The 27,464-nt window shown below is 39.3% G+C and overlaps 1 protein-coding gene across 4 annotated transcripts in view; it reads right to left on the bottom strand.

Annotated features, from left to right (window-relative positions):
* Positions 1–979: 979 nt before the first annotated feature.
* tcea2 (transcription elongation factor A (SII), 2) overlaps positions 980–27,464 on the bottom strand; it is a 44,928-nt gene continuing 18,443 nt past the window's right edge. Inside the window, exons 7-13 of one of the 4 annotated variants that reach the window (XR_005945168.1) lie at positions 26,167–26,217; positions 15,679–15,785; positions 12,669–12,823; positions 8,727–8,873; positions 8,409–8,448; positions 5,864–5,935; positions 980–1,344 (exon numbers count right to left, since the gene is read on the bottom strand). Coding sequence is in view for 2 of the 4 variants with exons in the window: in XM_041205025.1 (XP_041060959.1) it covers positions 1,336–1,344; positions 5,864–5,935; positions 8,727–8,873; positions 12,669–12,823; positions 15,679–15,785; positions 26,167–26,217 (541 nt within the window). In the remaining 2 variants the exon portion in view is untranslated. Of the gene's footprint in view, positions 1,345–5,863; positions 5,936–8,408; positions 8,449–8,726; positions 8,874–9,871; positions 9,970–12,668; positions 12,824–15,678; positions 15,786–26,166; positions 26,218–27,464 lie in introns of those variants that run through there. The other 3 variants (XM_041205025.1, XM_041205026.1, XR_005945169.1) reach the window with 3 other exon arrangements.

The following is a 27,464-nucleotide window of genomic DNA, read 5'->3' as shown; positions in this document are numbered from 1 at the left end:
GTTAGCACTGGCACAATGGCTATAATCTTTGGACTATCATTTCAGTAATCCAATAAAATCTCACATAAATTTGAGGCAGCATCCTTGCTAAGTGTATGGTGTACTCACATGGAGGTAATTCTTGGAATGCTTTTATAATCAGCTGTTAATCTTAATCTAAGTGACAAAAGGTCGTTTCTCACCAAAGAGCTCCGTCAGTTAGACTTCCTCATTGCAAGACATCAGAGACATTAATATAGGAACTTGTACCAATATATATATATATATATATATATATATATATATAAAAAAAATCCTAATGCATCTGCTGACCTGAATCGCAGGTAGAAACAGTTAATTTCTACAACTTCAATGCCACTTAGTTTACTCTCCCATTCGACCATCCAAAGTTTATAGACTGCAACAAAATCATCTCGTTGCATTTCTAGAAGCAACAATTGTAATCACCAAAGGAAACATCTCAATAAAAGGGAATAATTGGATGCATGAAGTCAAAAGTCTAAAGCCAAAAATATAGTTCTGAAGTTACCGCCTCTTGCACAAGAATTAGTTGCCAAAATACTTCATGATCTGTTCAGTTGAGGCTTTGGAATGCACAGAGTCATCCCATCACACATCAAATGTCCTTGTTGTAAACTAATTTAAATAGTTATGGCATTTGGAGAAGTGAAGAAAATTGATCTACTTCAATGTAAGTTTTTAAGAAAAATCTCAGACTAATTACAGGAAAAAATTAATGAAGGTTTTTGGGAAAATTGATAGAATCAGAATGCTGTAACCATCACCTTCACTTTTTCCAACTATATTTCACAATTGGCAAAGTTGATACTTCTTGCTGGTAACATCAACTACACTAAAGAGTTGTGGTGGCAACTATTGATTTTCTGAAACAAAATATTTTTCTATTCAGGAGGTTTTCACATCTTCAGTACGAAATGTACAAGGAAACAGAAAACTTTATAAAATTGGAGGCAATAGGTTGCTGTGAACAATCATCACACTTTAATTAAAAATGATCTCAATATATCCAATCCATACTAGCAATAGCATTTCATTATCGAAACCTAAATTATATAAAGAAGTCTTAAAACACGTTGAAGTGAAATGCAACTCGTCGTACCATACAATGCATTAATTAACAAAGACTCTCAATTAGGATATAATTTTAGATTACTTCAACTGAGTTTCAAAGGAGAATACTTGCAAAGATTATTTACTTTACAACAATATATGTAACAAAATGTGAGGTTTAATATACATGATGATCCTTTATAATTTAGGTACTTCATATATTGGTCCAGCTGCATCTACCAACAATGGTCATCTGAATATTTATTAACAGAACTGAAAAAAAAAAACAAGATTATTGTTAGGTACTGCTTTACGTAAGTCAATAAATTCAATAAACTGGTGATATGCAAAACCAAATTAACAGATTTAGATTGAATTAATGTAGTCTTGCATACAGTGCAGATTTCCTGTAACATGTGAGTTTAACTCTTATGCATCATGCTTCATTGGACTCAAATTTATTCTAATACAAACATTTTTTGATTGCCTGATTTGATTGTTAGGATCAGCCAATCTCCAGAACCAACTCCCACTTGGTCCTACTCAACACATCAAAAGGAAACAATCCCATGTTTTGATCAATGAATGTCAAGTCCTTTGGTGCTTTTATCATTTTCATGTGCTCAGATAATCACTCAAATAAAGGAGTAAATATTCAGTCTGACTGCTCTCATCTCTCTCCCAAGTATGTGGCTAATAATTTAATAAACTCTTATTCAGAGATCCCTACGATGACCTGCAAGTCGGCTTCAAGTTCTTCAATGCCTTACTTCAACTTTACTTTGTGAATCAAATCTAGCTGCCATCAAGAGAGCAGGGTCCTCTGGTGTAGGAAAGTCAGCGTTGGTAGGCTGGTGCATGACATCAGACAGCAGCTCTGGTCCATGTGTAAGAGGACCAGAGAAATTATTTGACTCAAGCACAGCATTAGGAATACTACTAATGCCAAACTCTTGCCTCTGACCTGACAACCATCTTAAATTCTCTCAAATGCTTCTTGCACTTATTCCCAACAGTGACAGAACTTAAAATTGGCTCTTACCACTATTTCTACAGCTACATCCAAATTGCCATTTCTCTTTGTTCCTATTCTACCAGTCACTGGCCTCTTGCACTTTTCCCAGCTTCTGGCTCTTTAACACCATAATGCCCCTCTCTTCCACTCTTGCTTTCCCTACAAGCCTTACATTTTTTTTCTCCTGCATCACCAGATGATCAACAGCATTCCCAAGAACTAAAGCTGATCATACAATTAAAGTGAATCCTGCAACATAAACTCAGTCTACAACATGGAACCACTGACCAGCTGGCTCACAGGTACAAAAGAAAATACTCAATTCCAAAGCAGGGAATTTGCAGAGGAAACGGGGCAAGCCCAGGAACAAAAAGATCATGTGGAATTTAATGACAGGACTCATCATAATATTTTGCTTTGGTTTTCTGTCCAGCAGCCAAATTGACCGGCTGGCTGGATGGCAGGTGGGAAATCCAATGCGAGAAAGATGCAGCGGGGGACACTTGGGGGTGGGATGGGGATATTGATCACAGGAGAGAAAGAGTTAGAGAATGAATTTGCCATCAGGGCATGTCGTCATGATCAGTGTCAAGATAATGTAATAATGTCAATAATGTTATTGACAATTATTTTAAAATAGAATTTAGTGGTGTGTATGTGTGTGTGTCTTAATTGGATTAAAGCCAGCTAGGCTAGAGGCTTTGACGTACAGAATTAATTCGGGGATTTTTGTAGTTATTTTAGCAGTAATTTTGTAGATAAATGTATATGCTTACAATCTTTCTTGTATTAACAAATGTTTAATTTAGATCTATAAAAAAAATTGAGACTCTGGTATTACTACTACTGAATTCAAAGCCTGCATCACGAAACATACAAATTGCAAAAATGGGTTATGACAATTGTTTCAAGTTTCCCTCTGGGATTTGAACAACTTAGCCTTTACCATGTGTCATAACAATCAGCAGTGGTGTTATGGGTGGGGGGGAGGGGGGGGGGGGGGGGGGCAGAGGGTTGCCATTGTGCCCAGGAAGCATTATTTAAAGCACTTACCTTCCTAAGCCGGCAGCTCCAGCGTCCTTTTCAACTGCTCGGCAACTGTTAAATCTAAAATAGGCTCCTAATTGCATGGTGTTCTACTTGTCGATTTTTAACTGTGTCCCTAACCCTCTTACACTCATTGTGAGGGCATTAAATAGGAGTTAATATCTGAAAAATTGTGTAACCCACCTGCATCCTAAGATTTAAGTTCCATAATTTAACTTATTCATAAGATATCAGAGCCAAGAATGGGTGCACTCAAAATTTGGCATTCAAGAAAAGCAGAAATCAATCTCTTCCCCACCCTCCCACTGCCATTTGGTCCTCACCTCAGGTGTTAACTGGCTGACTGCATGAAGTAGCTGTTCAAATTTCCATGGTAGCATGAGCTGCAGCCGGATATTTGCAACTCAATGAACAAATATTAAAGCAGCCTAAACTTGGCTTCAAGTAGCTCAGGCCTCTTAAATACCACATTAGGCTGATATCATACCCAACCCCAAAGCATCCACAGCACAAAATAGTGGAGGCAGAATATCAGCAGCATCTCAACAGACCCTTGTGTAAAGCCTGCTAATTTTATTATCTGGACTTTGTAACCTTAAAAGGACAACAGTGACACTTTAGCAACAACATGATTTGTATTTATATAGTGCCTCTTAACATAACAAAAGGTCCCAAGATGTTTCATGGCAGCATCCTGAAAAAAAATGTATTACACCAAACCACATAAGGAGATCTGAGGTCAGTAAATCAAAACTTGGTTAAAGAGATAGGTTTTAAGTAGTGTCTTAAAGGAGAAAGGCGAGATAGAGAGGTAGGAAGGCACATGGAGGGTATTCTAGAGCTTGAGGCCGAGACAACTGAAGGCATGGCCACCTATGTAGAACAATTAAAAATATGGATGTGGAATTTGAGAAATGCAGATATTTTGGAGGGTGTGGAGTGGAGGAGATTATAGAGGTAAGAAGGGTCAAAGCCATGGAGGGATTTGAAAACAAGGATAACCAAAACACTGCTTGCCCAGGAGGCCATGTAGATCATGAAGCACAGGATTAACAGGGGAACAGGATTTGGTGAGAGTTAAGATATGGGCAGCAGAGTTTTGGACATCCTCAAGTTTACAGAGGGAAGAATGTGGGAGACGAGCCAGGACTGTGTGGGAATAGTCAGACCTAGAGATAACAAAGGTATGAATGAGGGTTTCAGCAGCAGATCAACTGAGATCGGGGCAAACTCAGGCAATGTTATGGAGGTGAGAATGGCCATCTTAGTGATGGCACAAATGAGGTCTGCAGCTCGCCTCAGGATCAAATATGATGCCAATGTTGCGAACAGACTGATTTATCTCAGACTGTTGCCAGGGAGAGGGATGGCATCAGTAGCTAGGGAATAGAGTTTGGAGTTGGGACTGAAAACAATGGGCTCAGTCGTCACAATGTTTAATGGGAGGAAATTTCTGTTCATCCAGTCCTGGATGTCAGATAAGCAGTCTGATAATTTAGCAACAGTGGAGGAGTCAAGAGAGCTGATTATTATGACACAGTCAATGGTAAAGGCCAAGTTGTTCAAATCCCAGAGGGAAACTTGAAACAACTGTCATAACCCATTTTTGCAATTTGTATGTTTCGAGATGCAGGCTTTGAATTCATTAGTAGTAATACCACTGTTTCTCAGGAAATTTTTATAAAACTAAAACTAAACATTTATTAACACAAAATAGATTGTAAGCACATACGTAGGTCTACAAAATAACTACAAAAATCCCCTGATTAATTTGGCTGAGTTACAGCTGGGTATCGTCGGCGTTCATGTGAAAACTAATGCTGTGCCTTGGACGATGTCATCAAGGCAGCATGTAGATGAGAAATAGAGGGGGCCAAGGATCAATGCTTGTGGACACCTGTACATATATAGTTCAACCTTAATTGCTAAATATCACCACTGTATGTTACATTCCATGCTAAGTGAGAAACACCATGGGAGGTTTATTTTTCATAATGTTTTAAACTGTCCATATCGGAAATGTTTTCTAAATACTAAGAATATTTCTTGCTAACAAAAGTCATAAGACAACATAAGTGGTGTGATAACATTGTTTGGGGTCACCTTGATCTGAACTGAAAGCTATCCAGTAGCTTTACACTTGCAAAACATTTCATCTTCCATACTTTCTTTTAAAATTCTATTTCTCCTCTACCTCCCCAACTCATTTCTCATTGTTTGGGGTCACCTTGATCTGAACTGAAAGCTATCCAGTAGCTTTACACTTGCAAAACATTTCATCTTCCATACTTTCTTTTAAAATTCTATTTCTCCTCTACCTCCCCAACTCATTTCTCACCTTTCGATAGCAGCAACATTTGTTTAAGGTACTGAACCTTGGGCATCAGCTGATCTCTAGAACCCATCCAAGTAGTTACTCTTCATATTTGACGTTAGTGTGTCTGCAGGCTACTCCACTATGAAAGACATCAAAACTCTGCCTCAGCCAGCACCAATTAGGTATGTGCTTTACATTAGGGGTTCTTGGATAGCAGGAACTTTGACTGATTTTTACATCTTTTTAGCCAGGATTCCAAGGTCAATTTTAGTGCCCGCCCCAGCTGAAGATGGTACCTGGGTCCTTCACAGTATGGCATAACACTGTGTCAATTACTCAGAGAGCTCTAATAAAACACGAATTGCTGTTCCACATATTTTACAAAATTACTTGACTACAACATGAAAACGTACCTTCCATCTGTTACCACATTCATTGCAAAAAACAAACGTAGTCATGGGTTCATCAGCACTCCGTGTTTGAACCTGGAGAAAGACGAGAGACAGTTACATCATAAAAATGCCTTTTCATAATAGATAACATTTCAATTCTTGTAAGTGATAAAATTCACCAGATCAGTTTTTACTTGTTAGTAAAGATGTAAATTGCAATCTCAGCAATTCTGGGTCAGTGGAAAGAAAACTTATCAAAAACAATGCTTTGCTGTATTCTTGCCTTTTTTACAGTAGGGCCAGCCCTACATAGACAAGAATGAACTGAAAGAAAAAAAAATTATGTTGATACATATCAAAGAATGACAGCTTATTTATTGAGTGTTATTCAACTTTAAACAGACTTTTATTTATAAATGCCAATTGAGAATAATCTAGCAAATCTACCACTGCTTTTTCATAAAAAAATGTTTAAGTATCTTCTTTAAATATTTTAATAATCTAATATTGACCTGGTTTAAAAAAATTAAAATTAGAAGCTTTTTTTAAAGATCAGAAAATAAATTACAAACTTAACTAGGACCTGGCTCATGTGATTGGTCAAAGATTTACTCAGAAATATGCAGAATTATATGATTGAAACAGAAATAACAAGTCATTGTTTACTCTCCATGTGAGCTATTGTCCCAATTGAATTTACACTGGTCTCAATTCCCTTGAGTTTGAGTAATATACTGAAGATCTGGTTAATAATCTAAACAGTATTAGGCCACAACTATCTACAGGATGGACCAACAAGCTTCACTTGTATAGATGGTATAGCAAATTGTAAAAAACACACTGTTGAACAAATTGAACATCAATGTCACCACTCCCATTATCATGGTTACATGCTCTCTTGATTCATTCAGTACAGAAAGTATTTTTGGGCTGACTTAGTGATCCCAGCTAAAAATCACTGGAACCACTACACTGCTGTAAATCTCACCCCAAACAAAGCCAGCTTGAGGATCTTGTTTGAATATGCTTCCTGGACAGCTTAGGGCTTACACAGGACATATAAGGAAGCAGGCCCCAAAGAATGTTAGAAGCACACCGTCCATAAAGACTTGCTGCTCAAAAGTAAAGGCAAGCAGCTATTTAAATACATAACTGCATACATAGGGATAAAGTGTTGGAATGTTCAGAATGTTTCTGTCTTTTCAAAGGCACAGCACAAGAAATGCTGGTTGAGGCCAAAAGGGTAGTCAATAAGCAACCACAAATAGATTGGACAAATGTCAGAGCAGAGTAATCTGTGAATCCATTCCATGGCTGGCAAAGTGAATGTGTTACAGCAAGAGGTGGCTCTGGCTTTTTGGTACTCCACCAGGACAACAAAGCATCATGCCAGGTAGAAGCCAGCATCCCAGCTCAATGCTGGCAACAGTATCTGGGATGCATGAGATGAGGGAATCCTAAGGAGCTTAGCAAAGTGGAACTAACCAAATGTACTATACAACAGATAAATGGCCTAAGATAAAAGCAAAAAACTGCAGATGCTGGAAATCCAAAACAAAAAAAAACAAAAATACCTGGAAAAACTCAGCAGACAAAATCATTAACTTAGAGATAAAAACAAAAAAACTGCGGATGCTGGAAATCCAAAACAAAAACAGAATTACCTGGAAAAACTCAGCAGGTCTGGCAGCATCGGCGGAGAAGAAAAGAGTTGACGTTTCGAGTCCTCATGACCCTTCGACAGTTCTGTCGAAGGGTCATGAGGACTCAAAACGTCAACTCTTTTCACCGCCGATGCTGCCAGACCTGCTGAGTTTTTCCAGGTAATTCTGTTTTTGTTTTGAAAATCATTAACTTGTTCAGTTTGTAGCTCACCCATATTAAATCCTTGCAGAACCCTGCAATTCTTTCAGTGCATATCAGTACCGCAGCAGAGCACAAGATGAAGCATACAATTGAAAGGACTGTCATATTCACATCTTCATGCTTATAATACAATGCATGGTCATTGCTGACACCCAGACTGAGCATAAGGCAGCTATCAGTAACCCAGTGTACTTAGGAAATACATCAATGCAGTGTCATTGGGTAGCTGAATTACATTAACCAGGAAAAGGTGGTGATGAAAGTACTGGCTTTGATGAACAACAATAGATGGTATTGGTCATCTATTCAATCTCTTTCTGGGCAGCACAATACCTAATATTGCAGTGCTGACCGAGTGCAGTAGTTCATGTCCTTGCTAACCTCTAGTAATGTTATTCATATACTTCAAGTTGACTGAAGGTATCCTTGAAGCAAATAATAATAAAGCTCTGCCTTGCTGATTCAATACATGCTGAGGCAGCTGTCCACGATATATAGTCAGATGTACAAAGATCTGAAGCCTGTTTATCTTCCTGACTTGCCTTCTTTCAACTTGTGCTATCTCAAATGTGAAATACTGCATGGAAATGTTTTAAAGAACGAGCGTTAAAAAAAATCAAATTATTGGTGGAGGAATATTGAAAAGGTAGTTAAAGAAATTGCTTAAAAAACTTTGCTAAAAGGTGATGTAAAAACTTACAAAAGCAAACTAAGAGCCTCTTCATCCAGAGTTTCAGTTACTTCCGATGTAAGTGGACATTGAAAGAGGGAGAAAGCAAACTTAGCAAAAATACCACAAAATTGTTCTTTTATCACGAAAATCATGAAATCGAAGGTGTTAATTAAGCTAGTGTATGAAATGTGCATAAGCATTTTAGCTTATTAAAAATGTAGTAGTCTGAAAGAAATTGGTTCGAGTTCTGCTCTGCCAATTTAATAGTCCCTCTGCGCAACTTGTGCACCAAACAGGACCACTTAATTGGCCCTTTGGTTTACTATATGTCAACATCACTCTTACCTGTGTATATGTACAGTTCTTCTTCTTGCACTTTCCACAAGTGAAGAGGGCAGTTTCAGTACCACCAGTCTTGGCCATCTGGTGTTCTCTGATAGCTTCATTTGTTAAGGCCTTCCGAATCTCTCTCAGTTCATCACTTGCCATTTCCTTTATTTTTGTTAAAAAAAAACATTAGAAGGTAAAATATGGTGCATAAAACTTTCAGATCCCAGGTTACATGGATTTCAAATATCTCTTATAAAGGTGGCTCAAAATTAGTTTTCCTTTAAAACGTTCTTCAAACAAAAACTTTTGATCCCTCCAAACTGCAGGATACCAAAATGTGCTTTTGTAAAAATCCCTACCTGGTAAAAACGTCTTAATTTCACTGTTGATTTTCAGCCCTGTCGAGATCTACCAATTCAGGTGTCTCTTCATATCAAGAAGCCACACAGTTAATGTTGGTTAAAAGCACATCAAGGAGCAATTCAGTGTGGTTCAGCATCCAGCCGACCCAAGAACTGTAACCGCAGTCTGTTTTCTGCTGCTACTGCCCAAGAAATGCTCTCCTTTCAATACTGTTTGACAATTGTCATTTACATATACAACTTTAAAATGGCTGTCAAGTTACACAATTCCAAAATTAACAGATTTTCAGACTCAGTGCATTTCAGATGTGAGAAGACCCAATGGATTTTACCCATTTTGATATGATTGTGAAAGCCAGCGTGATGATCAGACATAGCAGATTGAGGTATGAGATATGCAGCAAGTACAACTGGCTGAATAAATGTAGATTTAACCTGCAGCTTTTTGAGATGTAGGAAAGGGAAGAAAATGAATTTCTGGTCAGATTTCCACATAATGTGAACACTGATATACAAATATCAATATACAAAATCAAACACCAGCAGGATCCAAACTGCTTAAAGATTTCACTTTTTTCAACGTGAGCTTCACTGTAATCAAATTTACATATCTCAGTCCAGATTGAGAACCAGTTTTTCAAACCATTACCCATTTCTATTCTAGTTCCCACATGAAATTTACCAAAGTGAATGCAAATTCCTGTAAAGAACTCCATTGCCTGGGAATAGCAGGGATATAATTTAACCTTTCTACACCTATTCAAGATAAATTAAATCTTAATTATGTTTCTACTTCACCTTAATCACACGGCAGCCACCTTTTAAATCACAATGAGGTCAGGGTTGCAAAATTCAAAATGGTGTCACCTCCAACATGCGTAGTGGGATCACTACATCTTTTGATTGTCACAGCCGATTTTCAAAGGAAAAACACACAGAAGAATTGAAATATTGGTTAAGTATTTAGCGTATTGCAAATTCCTTGCAGCAAGTGCTTTCAACCCCAAATCACCCTTTATGTATGTCATTTCTGGTTTAAATGTGCTAACAATCTAGCCCCATAATTTAGAACATAATGATTAGATTTATCCTAATTGGAAATTCTGAAGTACCTAACTATTGGCTTTGCTGCTGAGAAAAAATAAAACACAAAGAAGGAGAAATTCCTTTAGACCTGCTTTTGAGCACAGAATGGTAGGCATACGAAGTCAGAAATAATTCTGGAAAGCTGCGGACACCAAACTGTCATCCTTATGCAGCTCACCAGTTTTAAGGGGAAAAAACCACACTTGGGTCATGATATAAATGTTAGACTCACTTGTATGTGGCAATAAAGGGCCCAATACCCATTTCAGGCCAGAGTCATTTACATATTGCCTGAAGGAAAGATGGTATCAAAAACGATTCTGACATATTTTGGGTACAGGACATAACCATTTGAAAATTGGTGCTTTTTGCTCCACCAACCTACCCCACCTTGCCCTATCTGCCCCACATTCAGCACCTGAAAAAAAGGGCACGACAAATATTAAACAATGAAAAATCAGATTATGTCCAACTATCCGGCAATGGATTAATCTGCAATCAAATATAATATGCAAGGACTGAACAGGCTTAACAGTCGGAGTACGGGCAGATTCAACACTTCAAATCATATCTAGAGGGAAAACTGCATGGTGCACCACAATAAAAGTGATGTGATAACATAAAAGGGCACGAAATAGGGAAACTGTAATTAGTAGGAACTAAAAATATAGAAAACAAAGTAGACAGTGGAATGTAAGACATGGAGGAGATTCAGAATGAGAGCATTAGATCTGTATGAACTGAAAAAATTCCTTAAATGTGTTCGCATATTTTGCAGGGGGTGTGCTGGGACGTTAAATTAATTGCAATCGTAAATAAAGTATAAGGACATAAATAAAGTATAAGGAATATAAAAGGAGAGGAAAGGACTTGCATTAATAAATTGTCTTTCTCAATCTGAAAGTGTCCCGAAGGGCTTTATAGCCAGTAATTATTTTTGAAGCATGGTCATTATTGTAACATAGGGAAACGCGGCAGCCAATTGGCAGACAATAATGCTCTACAAAAACCAATGAGATACATGCCCAGATAAGTGTTGCTGGTTGAGGGATAACTATCTTGGAGATCTTCCTCACCACCTCTTTGAATAATGTCATGGGATCTTTTATGTCAACTTGAGGAGGAAAATAGGGCTTTGGTTTTATGTCTCACTTGAAAAATGGCATCTCCGACTCGCAGAGCACTTTCTCAATACTTCACTGAAATGTCAGTCTGCATTTTGTGCTAAAGCCTTGGAGTAGGGGACTCAGGAGCAGAAGTAGACTATTTGGCCCTTTGAGCCTGCTCCACCATTCAATAAGACAATGGCTGATCTGATTGTGGTCTTAGCTCCACTTTCCTGTCTGCACCCCATAACGCATAGGAACACAGGGTCCACCACCTTCTGACTGAGGTGATAGTTTGTACCACTGGGCCAAGGAAATAAATATCTGAATAAAAATATAACTTAATGTCAGTAAAGAAGGTGCTTTATGCTTGAGCGTAACCTAGAGAGATCTTCGTTTCTGCAGGAAGGAACTGAGGGAACTAGCCAAAAGCACAGGAGAGCAGTGAGAATACATTCTCAAAAAAGCAGCAAATGTCCTCACATTGTAGCATGTGACAAAGCAGACCAAACCTGCAAAATACAAAATTCCCTCAAGCATTATAAACGTTTTCTACAATTTTTAACCAATTTTATAATTTCCTCCCCAATAATTATTAAATGACAATCAATAGCAACCCTGGTTAAAATAAAACTCAACTATTTTGATATCAAAAATATTTCAGATGTCAGCAAGTTACTATGACTATCTAATAACGTAGGCCCTGTGTGAACTCCCTGTGGATTTAGATGTCCGGGAAGACATGAGTAACATACAAAACTACCTGGTCTGAAGTGAGACTGTTCTTCATAAAACTTTTGAATGGTGCATTAGAGAGAACCATTATACAATCACTAAAACTGTTCTTTGTTTAAGAATTGTTTAGAAAAGTTTAGCTTCAATTATGCATGTTTATATCATTTAAACAACTAAAATCACAATGAAAATGAAAGTACTTTAATTAAGACAATCCAATTTGTAAAAGGCTTATCGCATTCCTCAAAATTTAGTTGCACAAAGGCAGCACTACATGCCAATATGCAAACATTAGAAAACCTTTTTATATATGATTTATAGTGGGATAACAACATTTAGTGGCAGATAATTCATACAGGATTTAGTCCTGATGCATCTGGTTTCTACAGATTAGTGGAATGCCATTTGTCTGTAATTATCTTTCTGATATTAGATGATTAGAAGGAAATCAAAATCCATTGATAATGTCCTTGATTGCATTATAGCTCTTGAACCTTCTACACTTTTAGTATCTTCTGTGGTAAGAAAAACTGTTTAGTATTTTCAGCAAAGCTTATATTGGTAGCTAATTGGTACAGTGTTTCTGGTAGACATCTTGGCATTATTAGAAGAAAGGTATGATTTTGTTTAATGGGAAAGAAAACATCACACTAATAATATTGCCTTACCTCAGCAGTCATTCTTGCAATCTGTTCTGCTGAAATATTTCCACAGAGAACATTTTTCCTTAAGTTGGGGTTCTTTGTATCTTTTAGGTTAGCTATCCTGCTTCTCACTCGGTTTTTATATTTCATATCTGTATTGCCCATCTCTTGGAATACAAGTATCAATTAAATTAAGGAGTCATAGCCAAAGTCAAGATATAACAACTATTGAATTAATATTTTCATTTTAGTTTAACTCTACAGCAAACATGTCAAATTCCAAAGAATATTGGCCCAAGACAGAATCAGTCAAAGAAACCACCAAATCTGTTTATTCAATTTTTTTGGCTTACAAGACAACCCGTCTGTGACAAAAACAAAAAAACTGCGGATGCTGGAAATCCAAAACAAAACAGAATTACCTGGAAAAACTCAGCAGGTCTGGCAGCATCGGTGGAGAAGAAAAGAGTTGACGTTTCGAGTCCTCATGACCCTTCAACAGAACTAGGTGAATCCAAGGAAGGGGTGAAATATAAGCTGGTTTAAGGTGTGTGGGGAGGCGTGGTGGGTTTGGGTGGGGGGAGAGAAGTGGAGGGGGGTGGTGTGGTTGTAGGGACAAACAAGCAGTGATAGAAGCAGATCATCAAAACATGTCACAGACAACAGAACAAACGAACACATAGGTGTCGAAGTTGGTGATATTATCTAAACGAATGTGCTAATTAAGAATGGATGGCAGGGCACTCAAGGTATAGCTCTAGTGGGGCTGGGGGGGGGGGGGGGGGGGGGGGAGCATCAAAGATTTAAAAATATTTTAAAATAATGGAAATAGGTGGGAAAAGAAAAATCTATATAATTTATTGGAAAAAACAAAAGGAAGGGGGAAGAAACAGAAACGGGGTGGGGATGGAGGCGGGAGCTCAAGACCTAAAGTTGTTGAATTCAATATTCAGTCCGGAAGGCTGTAAAGTGCCTAGTCGGAAGATGAGGTGTTGTTCCTCCAGTTTGCGTTGGGCTTCACTGGAACAATGCAGCAAGCCAAGGACAGACATGTGGGCAAGAGAGCAGGGTGGAGTGTTATAATGGCAAGCGACAGGGAGGTTTGGGTCATTCTTGCGGACAGACCGCAGGTGTTCTGCAAAGTGGTCACCCAGTTTACGTTTGGTCTCTCCAGTGTAGAGGAGACCACATTGGGAGCAACAAATGCAGTAGACTAAGTTGGGGGAAATGCAAGTGAAATGCTGCTTCACTTGAAAGGAGTGTTTGGGTCCTTGGACGGTGAGGAGAGAGGAAGTGAAGGGGCAGGTATTGCATCTTTTGCGTGGGCATGGGGTGGTGCCATAGGAGGGGGTTGAGGAGTAGGGGGTGATGGAGGAGTGGACCAGGGTGTCCCGTCTGTGACAATCCTTTCTGCTCAGACTCTTTGCAGCTATCCCTTTATGAGCTCCTCTGACAGCTCAGTTAATAAAGTTAATGTTTTCAGGGGAGGAGGAGGAAGGGACTAAAAGTTGAAAATGAGTACTCCTCCAAAAAAGAGTTTTACAATATTTGTGGGCTATAGCTTTGCATTCAACATATTTGCTAAAATATACATATCTAATGTTACATTACCATTCCCATCTACATCACCTCACCTCCAACTTTGCAAAGGCTGACAATAAAAGGACATTTTTTCTGTAAACTAGCTATTGTTCTTGCATTTCGTGTAGCAATCAACTTAAAGGATCTGATCTTTAATTACATTTGCAGAAGAGAGGCTACAATCAACATAGACTCTTGGCAGTCTCCATAGTGTATGGGCTGGATTTCACATATCCCTGCTAGGTGTGTTTTCAACAGGGGCAAGTAAAATAGGTTTGGTAGCCGGCCCACCATGTTCCCGCCCACCCCAAGCTCAACACCATAATATACTAGATAGACAGGCTGAACTGGCCACATATAAATAAATAAGGGTCATTCAGGCTCGTTACAAGCCTACTGTTCTGAATAATTTGCTGTCCACGTCATAACATGAGATGATTTAAAGGTCTACTTGAACAAAGACAGGAAGGAAAGGGGCACCTAATTCAGGGGGTGCCCTGCTCACATCAATGGCACCCCCACTCCTCAGATGTCAACTCCCCCCCCCCCTCCCTCCCCCCACTAACATTATTTCTGCACCACCTGCCTGACAGAACCTGGCCCCCACACCCCTCCACGCCTGGACTCTGGGATCCCTCCCAGATCTAAAATTCCAGGGCTTACCTTCTTGGGGCAGCCATGTTCCTCTTTGGCCTTATTTCTGCGGTCCCAGCAGTGCTCACCACTGAGCTCTGGCACTGCCAGCCAATCAGATTGGCCGGCAGTACCCAAGGATGGGACTTCCACCCGAGAGAGGGGCAGAAGTCTCACAGTTCACCAACTTAGTCCACCCACAGCATTTTATGGCTGTGGAGCGGGCTGGCACAGAACAAGTGGTTTCTGGCCAACTTTATTTCCAGGGGCGCGAGCAGTCCCCCCCAGAAAGATGCAACCCTCTCTCTCTGTCGCATGAACACATGCATTATAAATTTATTGCTGCTAAACAAACCAAAATCTCTCATTATTAATTTTAGTGCACATTTCTGTTAGGTGTGTAATTTTATATTTTTGCACTCGTTAAGATGAGCAATGCTAGCACTAGGAATGGAGAAATGTTAAACCTTGGACACCCAGTATTAGCCTACAGCACTCCCAAGGTCAAGTACAGAATAGCAATACACAGTAAAGCCTTCTCTGCTGTACTTTAACAAAGTACCTTAATCATCACTTCAAAAGACAAATTCACTTCATCGTTCCACTTCCTACACCACATAACTGTACTACCTTGTTGAGTGAGATTGCCAATCTATTTCAACTCATGCTGAATTATGGGCAGTTCTGAACTGAGGCCCCATAGTCACCACAGAAATAAAAGGGCAAAATGTTAGCCTATACCACTTATCCAGCAAATGTTTGCTAGAGGGCAGTTTATGAACATCATCTGTACAGAAGATATTCACATAAAAAAGGATATTTTCTTCAATCTGCGCTGCCATATGGTCACAGTCAGTTCCTATTGCAACATAATCATCTGCAATCGAGATGCAATTAAAGTCAGAAGCTGAATGTTCTGTACTTGTCCTGTTCAGCAGTAAATACATAGTCAAACAATATAAGCAAGAGAAGTTGGTAATTTCAAATGGTCTTTCATCTAGATCAAATAATTTTTTCATGCTGATGGAGAAAATGCTTGACTTGTTTCATGCTCAGCAATCCTCTCAGTTAACAATTCTAATCCAAATATGATATGATATGACTTTTTTAATACTAGAATATTTCACTAAAATAATACACTTGTGTCTCTTAAGTACAACTCTTTGTACTGTTATTGCAAGCCATATTGACTAATAGGAGGATTCATTCAGTACATCTGTTTTCAAATCAGTCCAGATTCCAATCTCTCTGGGACGTGGGTACTGGACAAAATTCAGCAGCCAACAAAATGATTTCATGGCACTGTACAGGAACTTGCAAATATGAGTCTCAAAGCTCCATTAACAGATTATATAAATCCCATGTCAGATTTTCAGCATCCACAGTATTTCACACTTGCTTCTCGAAATGGAATATTTTAACATTAAATCCCTTTTCAAAGTATTTTCGGTCAAAAAACTCCAATTTTTTTGTAAAACATTGGCTTCCATCAAAAATTCTGTACACTCAGTATTTTTATTTGCAAATCATTTTGCTAGTAGCCTACTGAATTACTAATGATAAATACATTTTGTTCTCTTCCAAATTCAAATAATTTAATAGGAACCATATAATAGCAACCATAAAATAGCAATCTGTTAATGGGACTTCTGTATCAAGTAAGTAAAACTGTAATGTTTTGTTTAGAACAAAAGCCTCTAGTTTGTTCTTTTCCTTTACATTATGCTACTTCAAACTATTAAAAGGAGCAAAACATGTTATTTATAATGCTAGATTACAGCATTTAGCAACAATGTTGGAAGAGGAAAATAATATCAAAAGGATTGCTTTCAGTTTGTATCTTTGTATTCATGCAAGAGGAATGCGAAGGTATCCTCACAACTCAAACATATATGTATCAAGAAACATTCAGTAACTGAAATTTCATTGTCTGGATTTCCATAGAGCATCTCAAGTAATCTATATAAATAACTGCATTTAATGGCTTTGACAGCCGACATGAACACTAGTCATTTTCTGTCAAAAACAAAAACAGAATTACCTGGAAAAACTCAGCAGGTCTGGCAGCATTGGCGGAGAAGAAAAGAGTTGACAATGTTGCCAGACCTGCTGAGTTTTTCCAGGTAATTCTATTTTTGTTTCGGATTTCCAGCATCCGCAGTTTTTTGTTTTTATCTCAGTCATTTTTTGTCACTAGTTTCACATTTTTAATATAATTAAGAAAAATAGGAATTTTGCTCTGGTATATTCTTCTAAACAGAGTAATTTTATAAACAATTTGCATTTACATAATGCCTTTAACACCAGGAAAAGTTCCAAAGTGCTTCACAAGGGCATAAGATAAAAACCGATCCAAGAGATAAAGGCTTTGAAGAAGAGCCATACAGACTCGAAACGTTAACTCTGTCCTTCTCTCTACCAATGCTGTCAGACCTGCTGAGATTTTCCAGCATTTTTTGTTTTCGTTTCAGATTTCCAGCATCCAGTATTTTGTCTCGATGCAAGAAAGAGGTCAGGTGACCAAATGTAAGATCAAAGAGTTCAGCTAAGTTTTAAGGAGGGATTTAAAGAGGAGAGAAATGTGGGGAAAAGGGAGGTTTATGGAGTGAATTCCCAAGCTTAGGGTCAAGCTGAATAAAGGCACAGGCCACCAATGGTGGGGCAAAGGGAGTGTGGGATATACAAGAGTCAAGTGCTGGAGAACAATATAGAATTAATGGAAAATTGTTGGGTTCAAGAAGTTTATACAGATAGGGGAAAGCAAGTCAATGAAGGGATTTGAACACAATGATGAGAATTTTAAAACTGAGGCACTGGTGGACCAAGAGCCAATGGAGGTCTGCAAATCTGTACAGATAATATTACTTTGTCTCGGTACAGGCTAAGTGGCTTGGTTACCATGGGGACAGGTTGGGATTTGCTGAGCGAGGTACAAAGTTCTTACACCTGGAACAAAGGCAAGAGCAGCTGGGCAGGCTGTCTGTCTCCAAGATTTCGGACAGAAAGAGAAGAGAGTCAGGATGTTTTTGTTCATCATCGACGTGACCTTAATGAAGTTCTTAAAGCAGCTTAGGAGAATTTTACTTGGCAAAAGAATGAACTGCTTGCACACAAGAAGGCAGTGTTAAACCTGTTTCTCCTGGGGAAAAAATGCTGGAAGATTGAATCATGGGAATGAATTTAAAGATAAAAGTAATCCTGCATTTAAACAGGAGGGCGGCAATTAAGCTGAGACTTTCTTTACAGACTTGGACATTTAAAAACTTACAGCCACAAAAGAGAATTAAGATCCAGAGTTAAAATCTAAACAGGGTAATGCAAAGACTGTATTAAAAAGTCAACGCCCTTATGACAGTGTAGTGTCTGGTTTAAAGGAGAACAAAAGCAATTACTGAATACAGAGCGTAAGAAGCACTATGACAGATAATTTCTTTTGATACACACCTGCTGGTACCAGAAGGCTCAAGTGATTATTAGATATCAACAATATTGTTCTTGACAAAGCTGACCAGACTAGACCAAATGCACAATTTTCTAACCCAGAACATGGAAAAACGTAGTGCTTACTCACAATGGGAAAGGAAAAGGAAGTTGGGAGTGATGTTGGATTGGTTCCTGTAAAAACTGAAATCCTGCAGATAGCAGTAAAGTATAACCGTGGCAGGTAGTTTTCAATCAAGTTAAAGGTTAGAGATATCTTTTCTGTAGTTTAGAGTACTAGTTGCCTATGAAGTAATGTTTATTTGTGTTACTTTTTAGTTTGTTACGGTAAAAGTCTTAAAAACTTAAAGGAATTGCGTGACAAGAGTTCAGGTTTATCACTGGGAATTCAAATATTATTTCAAAAGTTATCAGACTTTACAGGGATTGTAACAATTAGCAAGAGTTTTGGATCAGCTCCACTTTATGCAAGGTGGAAGATGGGAGACCAGGTAGGATAGTATTGGAATGGTCAAGTTTGGAGCATGAATGAAGCTTCTGGAACAGTGGAGGCAGAGTAGAAGTGGAAGCAGGGGCCTTTGTAATGGAGAAAATATAGGATCAGAAGCTCAGCTCAGGATCAGATAGAATGCTGGGGTTGTGAACAGTCTGCAGCGTAAAAAAGAAACTGGTGGCTAAGGAATAGATCAGAGTGTCAGCTTGCCAATGTTCAATGGGAGAAAATTGTAGCTCATTCAGAACTGGATATTGGATGAATTGCCTGACAATAAAGTAATGGAGGGGCTACAGAGGTGGTGATGAGATAGAGTTGGGTGCCATCACCATACCTGTGAAACCTGATGCCATTTTTTGGATGAGATCGAAGAACATGTAGATGAGACATAGGAGGGAGTCAACAGTAGAACCATGGGAGACTTCAAAGGTAACAGTGCCAGGGCAGAGAAGGAATTGCAGGAAATTCTCTGGCTATAACTGGATAGGTAAGAAGGGAACATTCGTGAACAAAACGTGCCTGAAACGACGACACAGGTTTTGCTGTTAAACAACAGAAAAATTATTAGTGTTTGCCATCATTACTCTTCTGAAACTGACAACAACTTCTGGTGCCTGCATGTCCACAGTTAAATGCAGAAATCCAGAAGTTGCTGTCAGTGATTCACTGCTCCTCCACATGGGTGCACTGATGTAGACACCAGAAATTGCAATCTTCAGAGATCAGTGAATTGGAGAACCTCCCCTTTTAAGCTGTGATATCACTGTTTAAGCCTGGTAAAGATACACCTTGTTAATGAGATGTAGCTGGGTTTTTAAGCACCTACTAAAACAATCTTTCTGGTCCTGGAGGCAAATTTTATATCAGTGGAATGTCAAATTTATCTTTTTGATTTCAAAGCCAGCTTTGGTACAATAAAGAAAATTTAAAGTTTATGATATTTTGCTTCCTGGTTTCTGTCCATTGAGAATGCAATTGATTGGCTGCTTGCCCTGCTTGATGACATCACTGTTGCTGGACACCTGGAGATCTCGACTTGACACCAGATTCAATTTAAATGGCAGGAAATGTGAAATCCATGGCCAGGATTTTCAGCTCAGCACGTGGGTGCGCGCCCAATACACTCTGACGTATCGCACTTGCGCGATATTTCGGTCAGCGGGTTGCATGGAGTTCGCTGACAATTAGAGGGCCGTTAAGCCAACTAATTAATTGAGAGATTCTCCCTGCCCATCCAACCTTATGGCTGACGGGTGGGCGAATAGGCCAAGGTGCCTTTGCATTTTTTGCAAAACTTTATCCATGGGCAGGATGAGGTTTCAAACAGTGATAAAAGAAAAAGATTTTCAAAACTCATTTTTAACATGTCCCTGCTCATGTGACATGAGGGGACATGTTTTCTTTATTGTTGAAATATATATTTTTGATGTTAGATGAGGTAAAAATTCTGCCCCATGTCACAGAGATCACTAGATCTTTCACAGAATCAGAGTGCAGAAGAGGCCCTTCGGCCCATCGACCCTACACCGACACATGAGAAACACCTGACCTACCTACCTAATCCCATTTACCAGCACTTGGCCCACAGCCTTGAATATTATGATGTGCCAAGTACTTTTTAAAGGATGTGAGGCAACCCGCCTCCACCACCCTACCAGGCAGCACATTCCAGACCATCACCACCCTTTGGGTAAAAAAGTTTTTCCTCATATCCCCGCTAAACCTCCTGCCCCTCACCTTGAACCTCAGCCCCCTTGCGACTGACCCTTCCATTAAGGGGACAGCTGCTCCCTATCCACCCTGTCCATGCCCCTCATAAGCCTGTACACTTCGATTAGGTTGCCCCTCAGTCTTCTCTGCTCCAATGAAAACAACCCAAGTCTACCCAACCTCTCTTCATAACTTAAATGTTTCATCCCTGACAACATCCTGGTGAATCTCCTCTGCACCCCCTCCAGTGCAATCACATCCTTCCTATAATGTGGCTACCAGAACTGCACACAGTACTCCAGCTGTGGCCTCACCAAGGTTCTATACAACTCCAACATGACCTCTAAGATAAAAGCAAAAAACTGCGGATGCTGGAAATCCAAAACAAAAACAAAAATACCTGGAAAAACTCAGCAAGTCTGACAGCATCTGCAGAGAGGAAAACAGTTAAAAAGTGTTCCTCTCCGCAGATGCTGCCAGACTTGCTGAGTTTTACCAGGTATTTTTGTTTTTGTCCAACACGACCTCCCTACTTTTGTAATTTATGCCTCAGTTGATAAAGGTAAGTGTCCAATATGCCTTTTTCACCACCCCGCTAACATGCCCCTCCGCCTTCAGAGATCTATGGACACACACACCAAGGGGCCTTTGTTCCTCAGAACTTCCTAGTGTCATGCCGTTCATTGAATACTTCCTTGTCAAATTACTCCTTCCAAAGTGTATCACCTCACGCTTTTCAGGATTAAATTCCATCTGCCACTTATCTGCCCATTTGACCATCCTGTCTATATCTTCCTGTAGCCCAAGACACTCAACCTCACTGTTAACCACCAGGCCAATCTTTGTGTCATCCGCAAACTTACTCATCCTACCCCCACAGTCATCTATGTCATTTATATAAATGACAAATAATAGGGGCCCCAGCACAGATCCCTGTGGTGCGCCACTGGACACGGCTTCCAGTCACTAAAGCATCCTTCTGTCATCACCCTCTGTCTCCTGCAACTAAGCCAATTTTGAATCCACCTTATCAAATTACTCTATATCCCATGTGCATCTGCCTTCTTTATAAGTCTCCCATGTGAGACCTTGTCAAAGGCTTTGCTGAAATCCATGTAAACTACATCAACTGCACTACCCTCATCTACACACCTGGTCACCTCCTCAAAAAATTCAATCAAATTTGTTAGGCATGACCGCTCTCTGACAAAGCCATGCTGACTAACCCTAATCAAACCTTGCCTCTCCAAGTGAAGATAGATTCTCTCCTTCAGAATTTTCTCCAATAGTTTCCCTGACGTGAGACTCACTGGCCAGTAGCTCCTTGGCTTCTCTCTACAACCCTTCTTAAATAGCAGAACCACATTAGCTGTTCTCCAGTCCTCTGGCACCTCCCCCGTGGCCAGAGAGGAATTAAAAATTTGGGTCAGAGCCCCTGCGATCTCCTTCCTTGCCTCCCTCAGGAGTTTGGGACACAAATCATTGGAACCTGAAGATTTGTCCACTTTTAAGCCTGCCAACACCTCCAATACCTTGTCACTCTCTATATCAATTTGCTCAAGAACCTCACAGTCTATCTCTCTCCAAGGTCAATAACTTCATCCTCATTCTCTTGGGTGAAGACGGATGTGAAGTATTTGTTCAATACTCTACCGATGTCCTCTGGCTCCACCCATAGATTGCCCCCTTGATCCCTAATGGGCCCTACTCTTTCCCTGGCTATCCTCTTCCCATTGATATACTTAAAGAATAACTTGGGATTTTCCCTACTTTTAGCAGCCAGAGCTTTCTCCTATCCCCTCTTTGCTCTCCTAAGCTGTGGGCAGCTTTCTTCGAGGTCAGTGGCAAGAGCCGTAGCTTCGCCACTGACCACAAAATCTGGGCCATTAACTTGTCTGTTCTGTCTCCAGATGCTGCCTGACTGACCTGTCGTACTGTTTTTAAAATAAGAAATTCATAACAATTTTGAAGAAATACAGCACCATTCTGTGCAGAAACCAAGAATAGCAGGCAATGCAGCATTCTCCATTGATCTCAATACATTAACATTAGCATTACTAACTCAATGATCTATAATTTTATATATACATTATGAGGCAGTACAGTATCTAATACTTGCAAGTTACTAATCCTCATGGCCTAATTGTTATCTCAATTCATATGGATTAAGGTTAAGAGCCCAGAAAATACAAAAAGAAGTGCAGAACCAAAGCAAATAGATGGTTTATGTTTAGGATTTGATATTGGGAAAGGGTGTGGGGTAACATAGCAACATTTACTTATTTACATACAAAGTAAAAGAGTGTAAAAACAGGAGAACATTTAGGCATTGGTGATCATAATATAGTGACCACGATATAGTACACTTTATTATGATGATAGAGGACATAAGTAGATACAAATCAGATTTATGGTTTGGAGAAAAATTGATTTTGTGGGGCTGAGAACAGAATTTGGGAAAATAAATTGGGCAACTATATTGGGAAATAACAATGTAGAATAATGAGAACATTTAAAACCAGTGTTCAGAGTGCAGGGAAAATATACTCCACTAAAGGGAAAGAGCAAACAAATCACAAGTGGAACTCAATGGATGGATAAAAATATATGGGAACAACTGAGGGTTAGAAAGAGGCAAACATCAAGTACAAAGACAGCAGAGGAGTGTATGATAAGAGAGAATAAGCGAAGGTTAGGAGAGAAGTAAAAAAAGAAATTAAGAAAGCTTAGAATAACTATGAAAGTAAATTAACAAGGAACATAAAACAAAAAAAAGTAAAATATTTTACAGGTGCGTCAATTTAAGAAAAGGTTGTAATGGGAATAGGACCATTAAGGGATAAACAGAATACCACATGTAATGATAGAGACATGGCAGAAATATTAAACAATTATTTTTGGTATTTACCAGGGAGATAGAACAGAACAGGTAGACATGACATTTAAAGAAGAAATGGGTAATGAAATGTGCACTTAAAATTTAAAAAGGGTATGAATTGAACAAGATAAACAAAGAGTACAGAGTCCCTGATCTGGATGGATTGCATCCACTTATTTTAAAAGGATCTAGGGAAGAGATTGCAGAGCTAATACTACTACTATTTATTAATCCGTCACAAAAATGGTGTAGAGCCAGATGACTGGTGGATAGCTAATGTAATTCCTACATTTAAGAAGCGGAACTGAATATGTCCAGGCAATTACATATCAGTTTACCATTGCTGGCAGGAAAAATAATGGAATCCTTACTAAAGGAGAGAATAGAATATCCAGAAATGAGATATATAATAATGAATAGTCAGCATGGGTTTCAAAAGGGAAAATCTTGCTTGATCAACCTTACTGAATTTTTTTGAGGAGGTAACAGAGCGTAGACAATGGTAATGGACTACGTGAAAGTTATCTGGATTTTCAAAAAGCCTTTGATAAGATGCCCCATAACAGACTAATGAATAAGGTCAGAGAACATGGAGTCAGGAGATGAGTGGAAGAATGGGTTGCTAGTTGGCTTCAAGGCAGAAAGCAGAGTGTGGAAGTAGAGGTAGCTTTTTAGCTTTCCTAGAGTGGCAGAAGTTGGGAAGTGGTGTTCCAGAACGATCTGTGCAGGGACCACTGCTGTTCAAAATTTACATGAACAATTTTAACCTGGGTATCAAAAAACACAATTTCTAAATATTACGGATGCCACGAAATTTTTAGGTTGGCCGGGGGGGGGTTTGGTTGGTTGGTTGTTGACAGTCAATGCCAAGGAGGACTACAACAAGTTACAGGGGGACAGAATAGGGAAATCAAGTACAACAGAAGTAAATGTGAGGTAGTGGATTTCAGTAGGAAGGATATAGAATTCACTTATTACTTGGAAGATGCAAATCTAGGTGAGGTGGAGAACAAAGGGACCTGGGAGTACAAATGCACCAATTGCTGAAAGTTGTGCCACAGGTTATCAATGCCATTAAAAAAAAACAAGCACTAGGCTTTATTTGTAGGAGGATACATTTGAAAAGTAGGAAAGTTTTGCTAAACCTGTATCAAACCTCAGTTAGACCACACTCAAGAATGCTGCCTGCAGTTCTGGTTGCCATATTAGAAAAAGGATACAGAGGCACTGAGATAAGATTTACAAGGATGATACCAGAAACATGCGAGTATACATATCAGGAAAGGATTGACAAGCTGGGACTCCTTTCTCCTGAAAAAGGGAAGGCTTGGGGTGACCTAATAGAGGTCTTTAAAAATTATGAAAGGTTTTACTAGAGTGAATCAGAAAGAAAGTTTTATTTTGTGGGGAATAGCATAGAGGAGGCCAGCACTCAAAGATAGTCATCAAAAAATCGAGTAGGGAATTCAGAAGAAATATTTTTACCCAAAGAATGGTAAGAATGTGGAAGTCATTACCACAGGGAATGGTTGAAGTGAATAGTACAGATGCATTTAAGCAGAAGTTAAGACAAGCATTTGAGGGAGAAAGAAACAGTTAAAATGGTGGACTTAGAGGGGAAAAGATGGGAGGAATTGCAAGTGGAGCATAAACACTGTCATGGAATGGTTGAGACAAATGGTCTGTTTCTGTGCCGTATATCCTATACAACATTAAGTATTTTCTCAATTGTAAAGGTTTTCTGTATACAAACCTAGCAGATGCCAAAGCAAAAAACATTTTAGGCATTGACTGAGATTCATTCCATTGCAACAAGTTCACAAACTTGGGCTTTGTATCTGTTTAGTCAACCTCCAGTGACATTTCAGGTAGTGGGGTGGCATGTGTTTGGAGATTCTTCCACGAGCAACCATGCAACTGCAGGGCCACTTTTCCCTGTAAGCAGGGGGATCTTTTTGGCACTTATCACTTCCCATGTTGGCCTGGCCTCCGGTGGGCTTGGGAATCTACAATCCAATGACCCAGGGATGGCACACAAAACAGACCCCGTGATTGTGTTTTGAGAGAGTGAAGAGGTTGTGGCGCAGTTGAAAAAAGATGAATGCAAGGCTGGATCTGGGAGCAGGCACATAGGAAAAATAAGTTACTGTCGCTACTTCAGTCAAAGGGACTGATTGACTAGCATCAGTCATACAGTGCAGAGGGTTATTACTGACGGTTCAAATAAAGGTGCTTCAGGTGGATCTAGACAATCAAGCCTGTCGTGAGCAGAGCCAAGGAGGTTCTGCAGAGGTGCGCCATTTTGGTGAAGACCATGCCTATGGAACTTGGGTTGGTTGGGAGCAGCTGTCAGGTGACACTGAGTGGCTAAATCCTCAAAAAGGAGCTGGAATTCTACCTGAGGAAGTTCGGAGTTTTGAGGGGCTTTGTGGCTTATATTTGTGCCATTAATACTGAGTGGACTGCCCAGTAAATCCATGAAATCTAGCCTTGTTGCACCTATTTAATGTGCAACTTATAGTTTACATTGACTGCACTTTGCCTGTTAATTCATGTTTAATTTACATTGATCCTGCTTTGATTTTTTGAAATAAAAGTTATAAGTGAAATCTTGTCCATTGGTTTTCTCATTGGGGTTGTTCAGTAAATTTGGTCCTTTTGGTTTGTTGGTCTCCATGGGGATCATAAAGACTAATCGAAGCTAAATTATGTCAGAATACTAGATCCAATTATCACCCACTCTGTAGTCATGCTTCAGCTGAAGATTTCATTTGGCCTTTACTTACCCTGTGCAATGCCATGAGCAAACAGCTAGTTCCACAGTCAAAATCCTGCACCTGCAAGCACATCATATTAACCTCTGCCATTATAAATTCCTATTTCCAAAATTGTAACAGAGTCCGTCTACGCAAAATTGTTGGGCTTTAATTACATCTTTCCTGCAGTGGAGGAACTGGTAGGTAGCACAAATGCGTGGTGACAAGTAGTTTTCATTATAATGTGAACATAAGAACTTATAACAGAAATATAAAAATAAGGACAGAACGTGGGACTTTAAAATTAGGACTGCATTACATCAGCGAGTCCTAGTCCAATTATAGCCTAGCCTCTCTACCCTTACTTAACTTGAGGAGTACACTGGGTTTGGACTTTGAGTTTGCAACACCACAGGAGATTAACTAATTCCATCAATAAGTATCTTTAGATTTGCATAGTTGAGCTGAATAACAGGGATGCACTTAAGGGGAAATTTAATAAACATAAAATAGAAAGGAATAGAAAGCTATACAGAGTGGCTGAGAGGAGGGTCAAGCACAGGCATGGGCTAATTGGGCTTGTTTCTATGTAATTCTTTGTAACATTTCTCCATTCACATAACCACTAGTAACTGTTACTTTGGGGAAAAAATGCATTTACTTACTAAGGTTTTGTTCCAGCAGCTACGTTAAAATATACTTCAGAAAGGCAGACAATTGAGTTACACCAATGCAGAATTACTGGATAAATTCTGGCACAATACCTTCTGACCTTTGCTCCTCACTGCTGAGTTGCTTATAACAGTAGTATCACCATTTGACCGTACCAAGTAAAGGTTCTGTGCTCCCCAACAGAAGCAGTAAAATTAATGAGAGACTCGCAACCAGATGTTAAGATGCCTCACAGCTATGAACTCAACAATCAATTAGATTTCAGAGCAGCACACCCACACTCCCTTGCTACTGCCTAGCAAATATAGTTTCATGGTTTCAAGGTTGAGGAATTATTGAGTTAGAGAGAGAAAATGGGGAAGATGGGTAATAAAAAATAAATTATATCTCCTGTGTCAAGTCACGCATAAGTCATGGAGTCATTACGGCACAAAAGGAGGCCATTTGGCACACTGAGTGAATGCCAGCTCACTACAGTGCAATCCAGTCAGTCCCATTCCCCAGCTCTGTCCCCACAGCTCTGCAAGATTATTTTCTTCGAGTGCCCGTCTAATTTCCTTTTAAAACCATTAATTGCCTCTGCTTTCACCTCCCTGATAGGCAGCAAGTTCCGGGTCATTACCATGCGTTGCATATAAAAAGTCTTCCTCACGTAA

This window comes from Carcharodon carcharias, chromosome 14 (assembly GCF_017639515.1).
Source record: "Carcharodon carcharias isolate sCarCar2 chromosome 14, sCarCar2.pri, whole genome shotgun sequence".
Lineage (NCBI taxonomy): Eukaryota > Metazoa > Chordata > Chondrichthyes > Lamniformes > Lamnidae > Carcharodon > Carcharodon carcharias.
The sequence above is the reverse complement of the archived record's forward strand: the minus strand, read 5'-3'. Positions and strand labels throughout refer to the sequence as shown.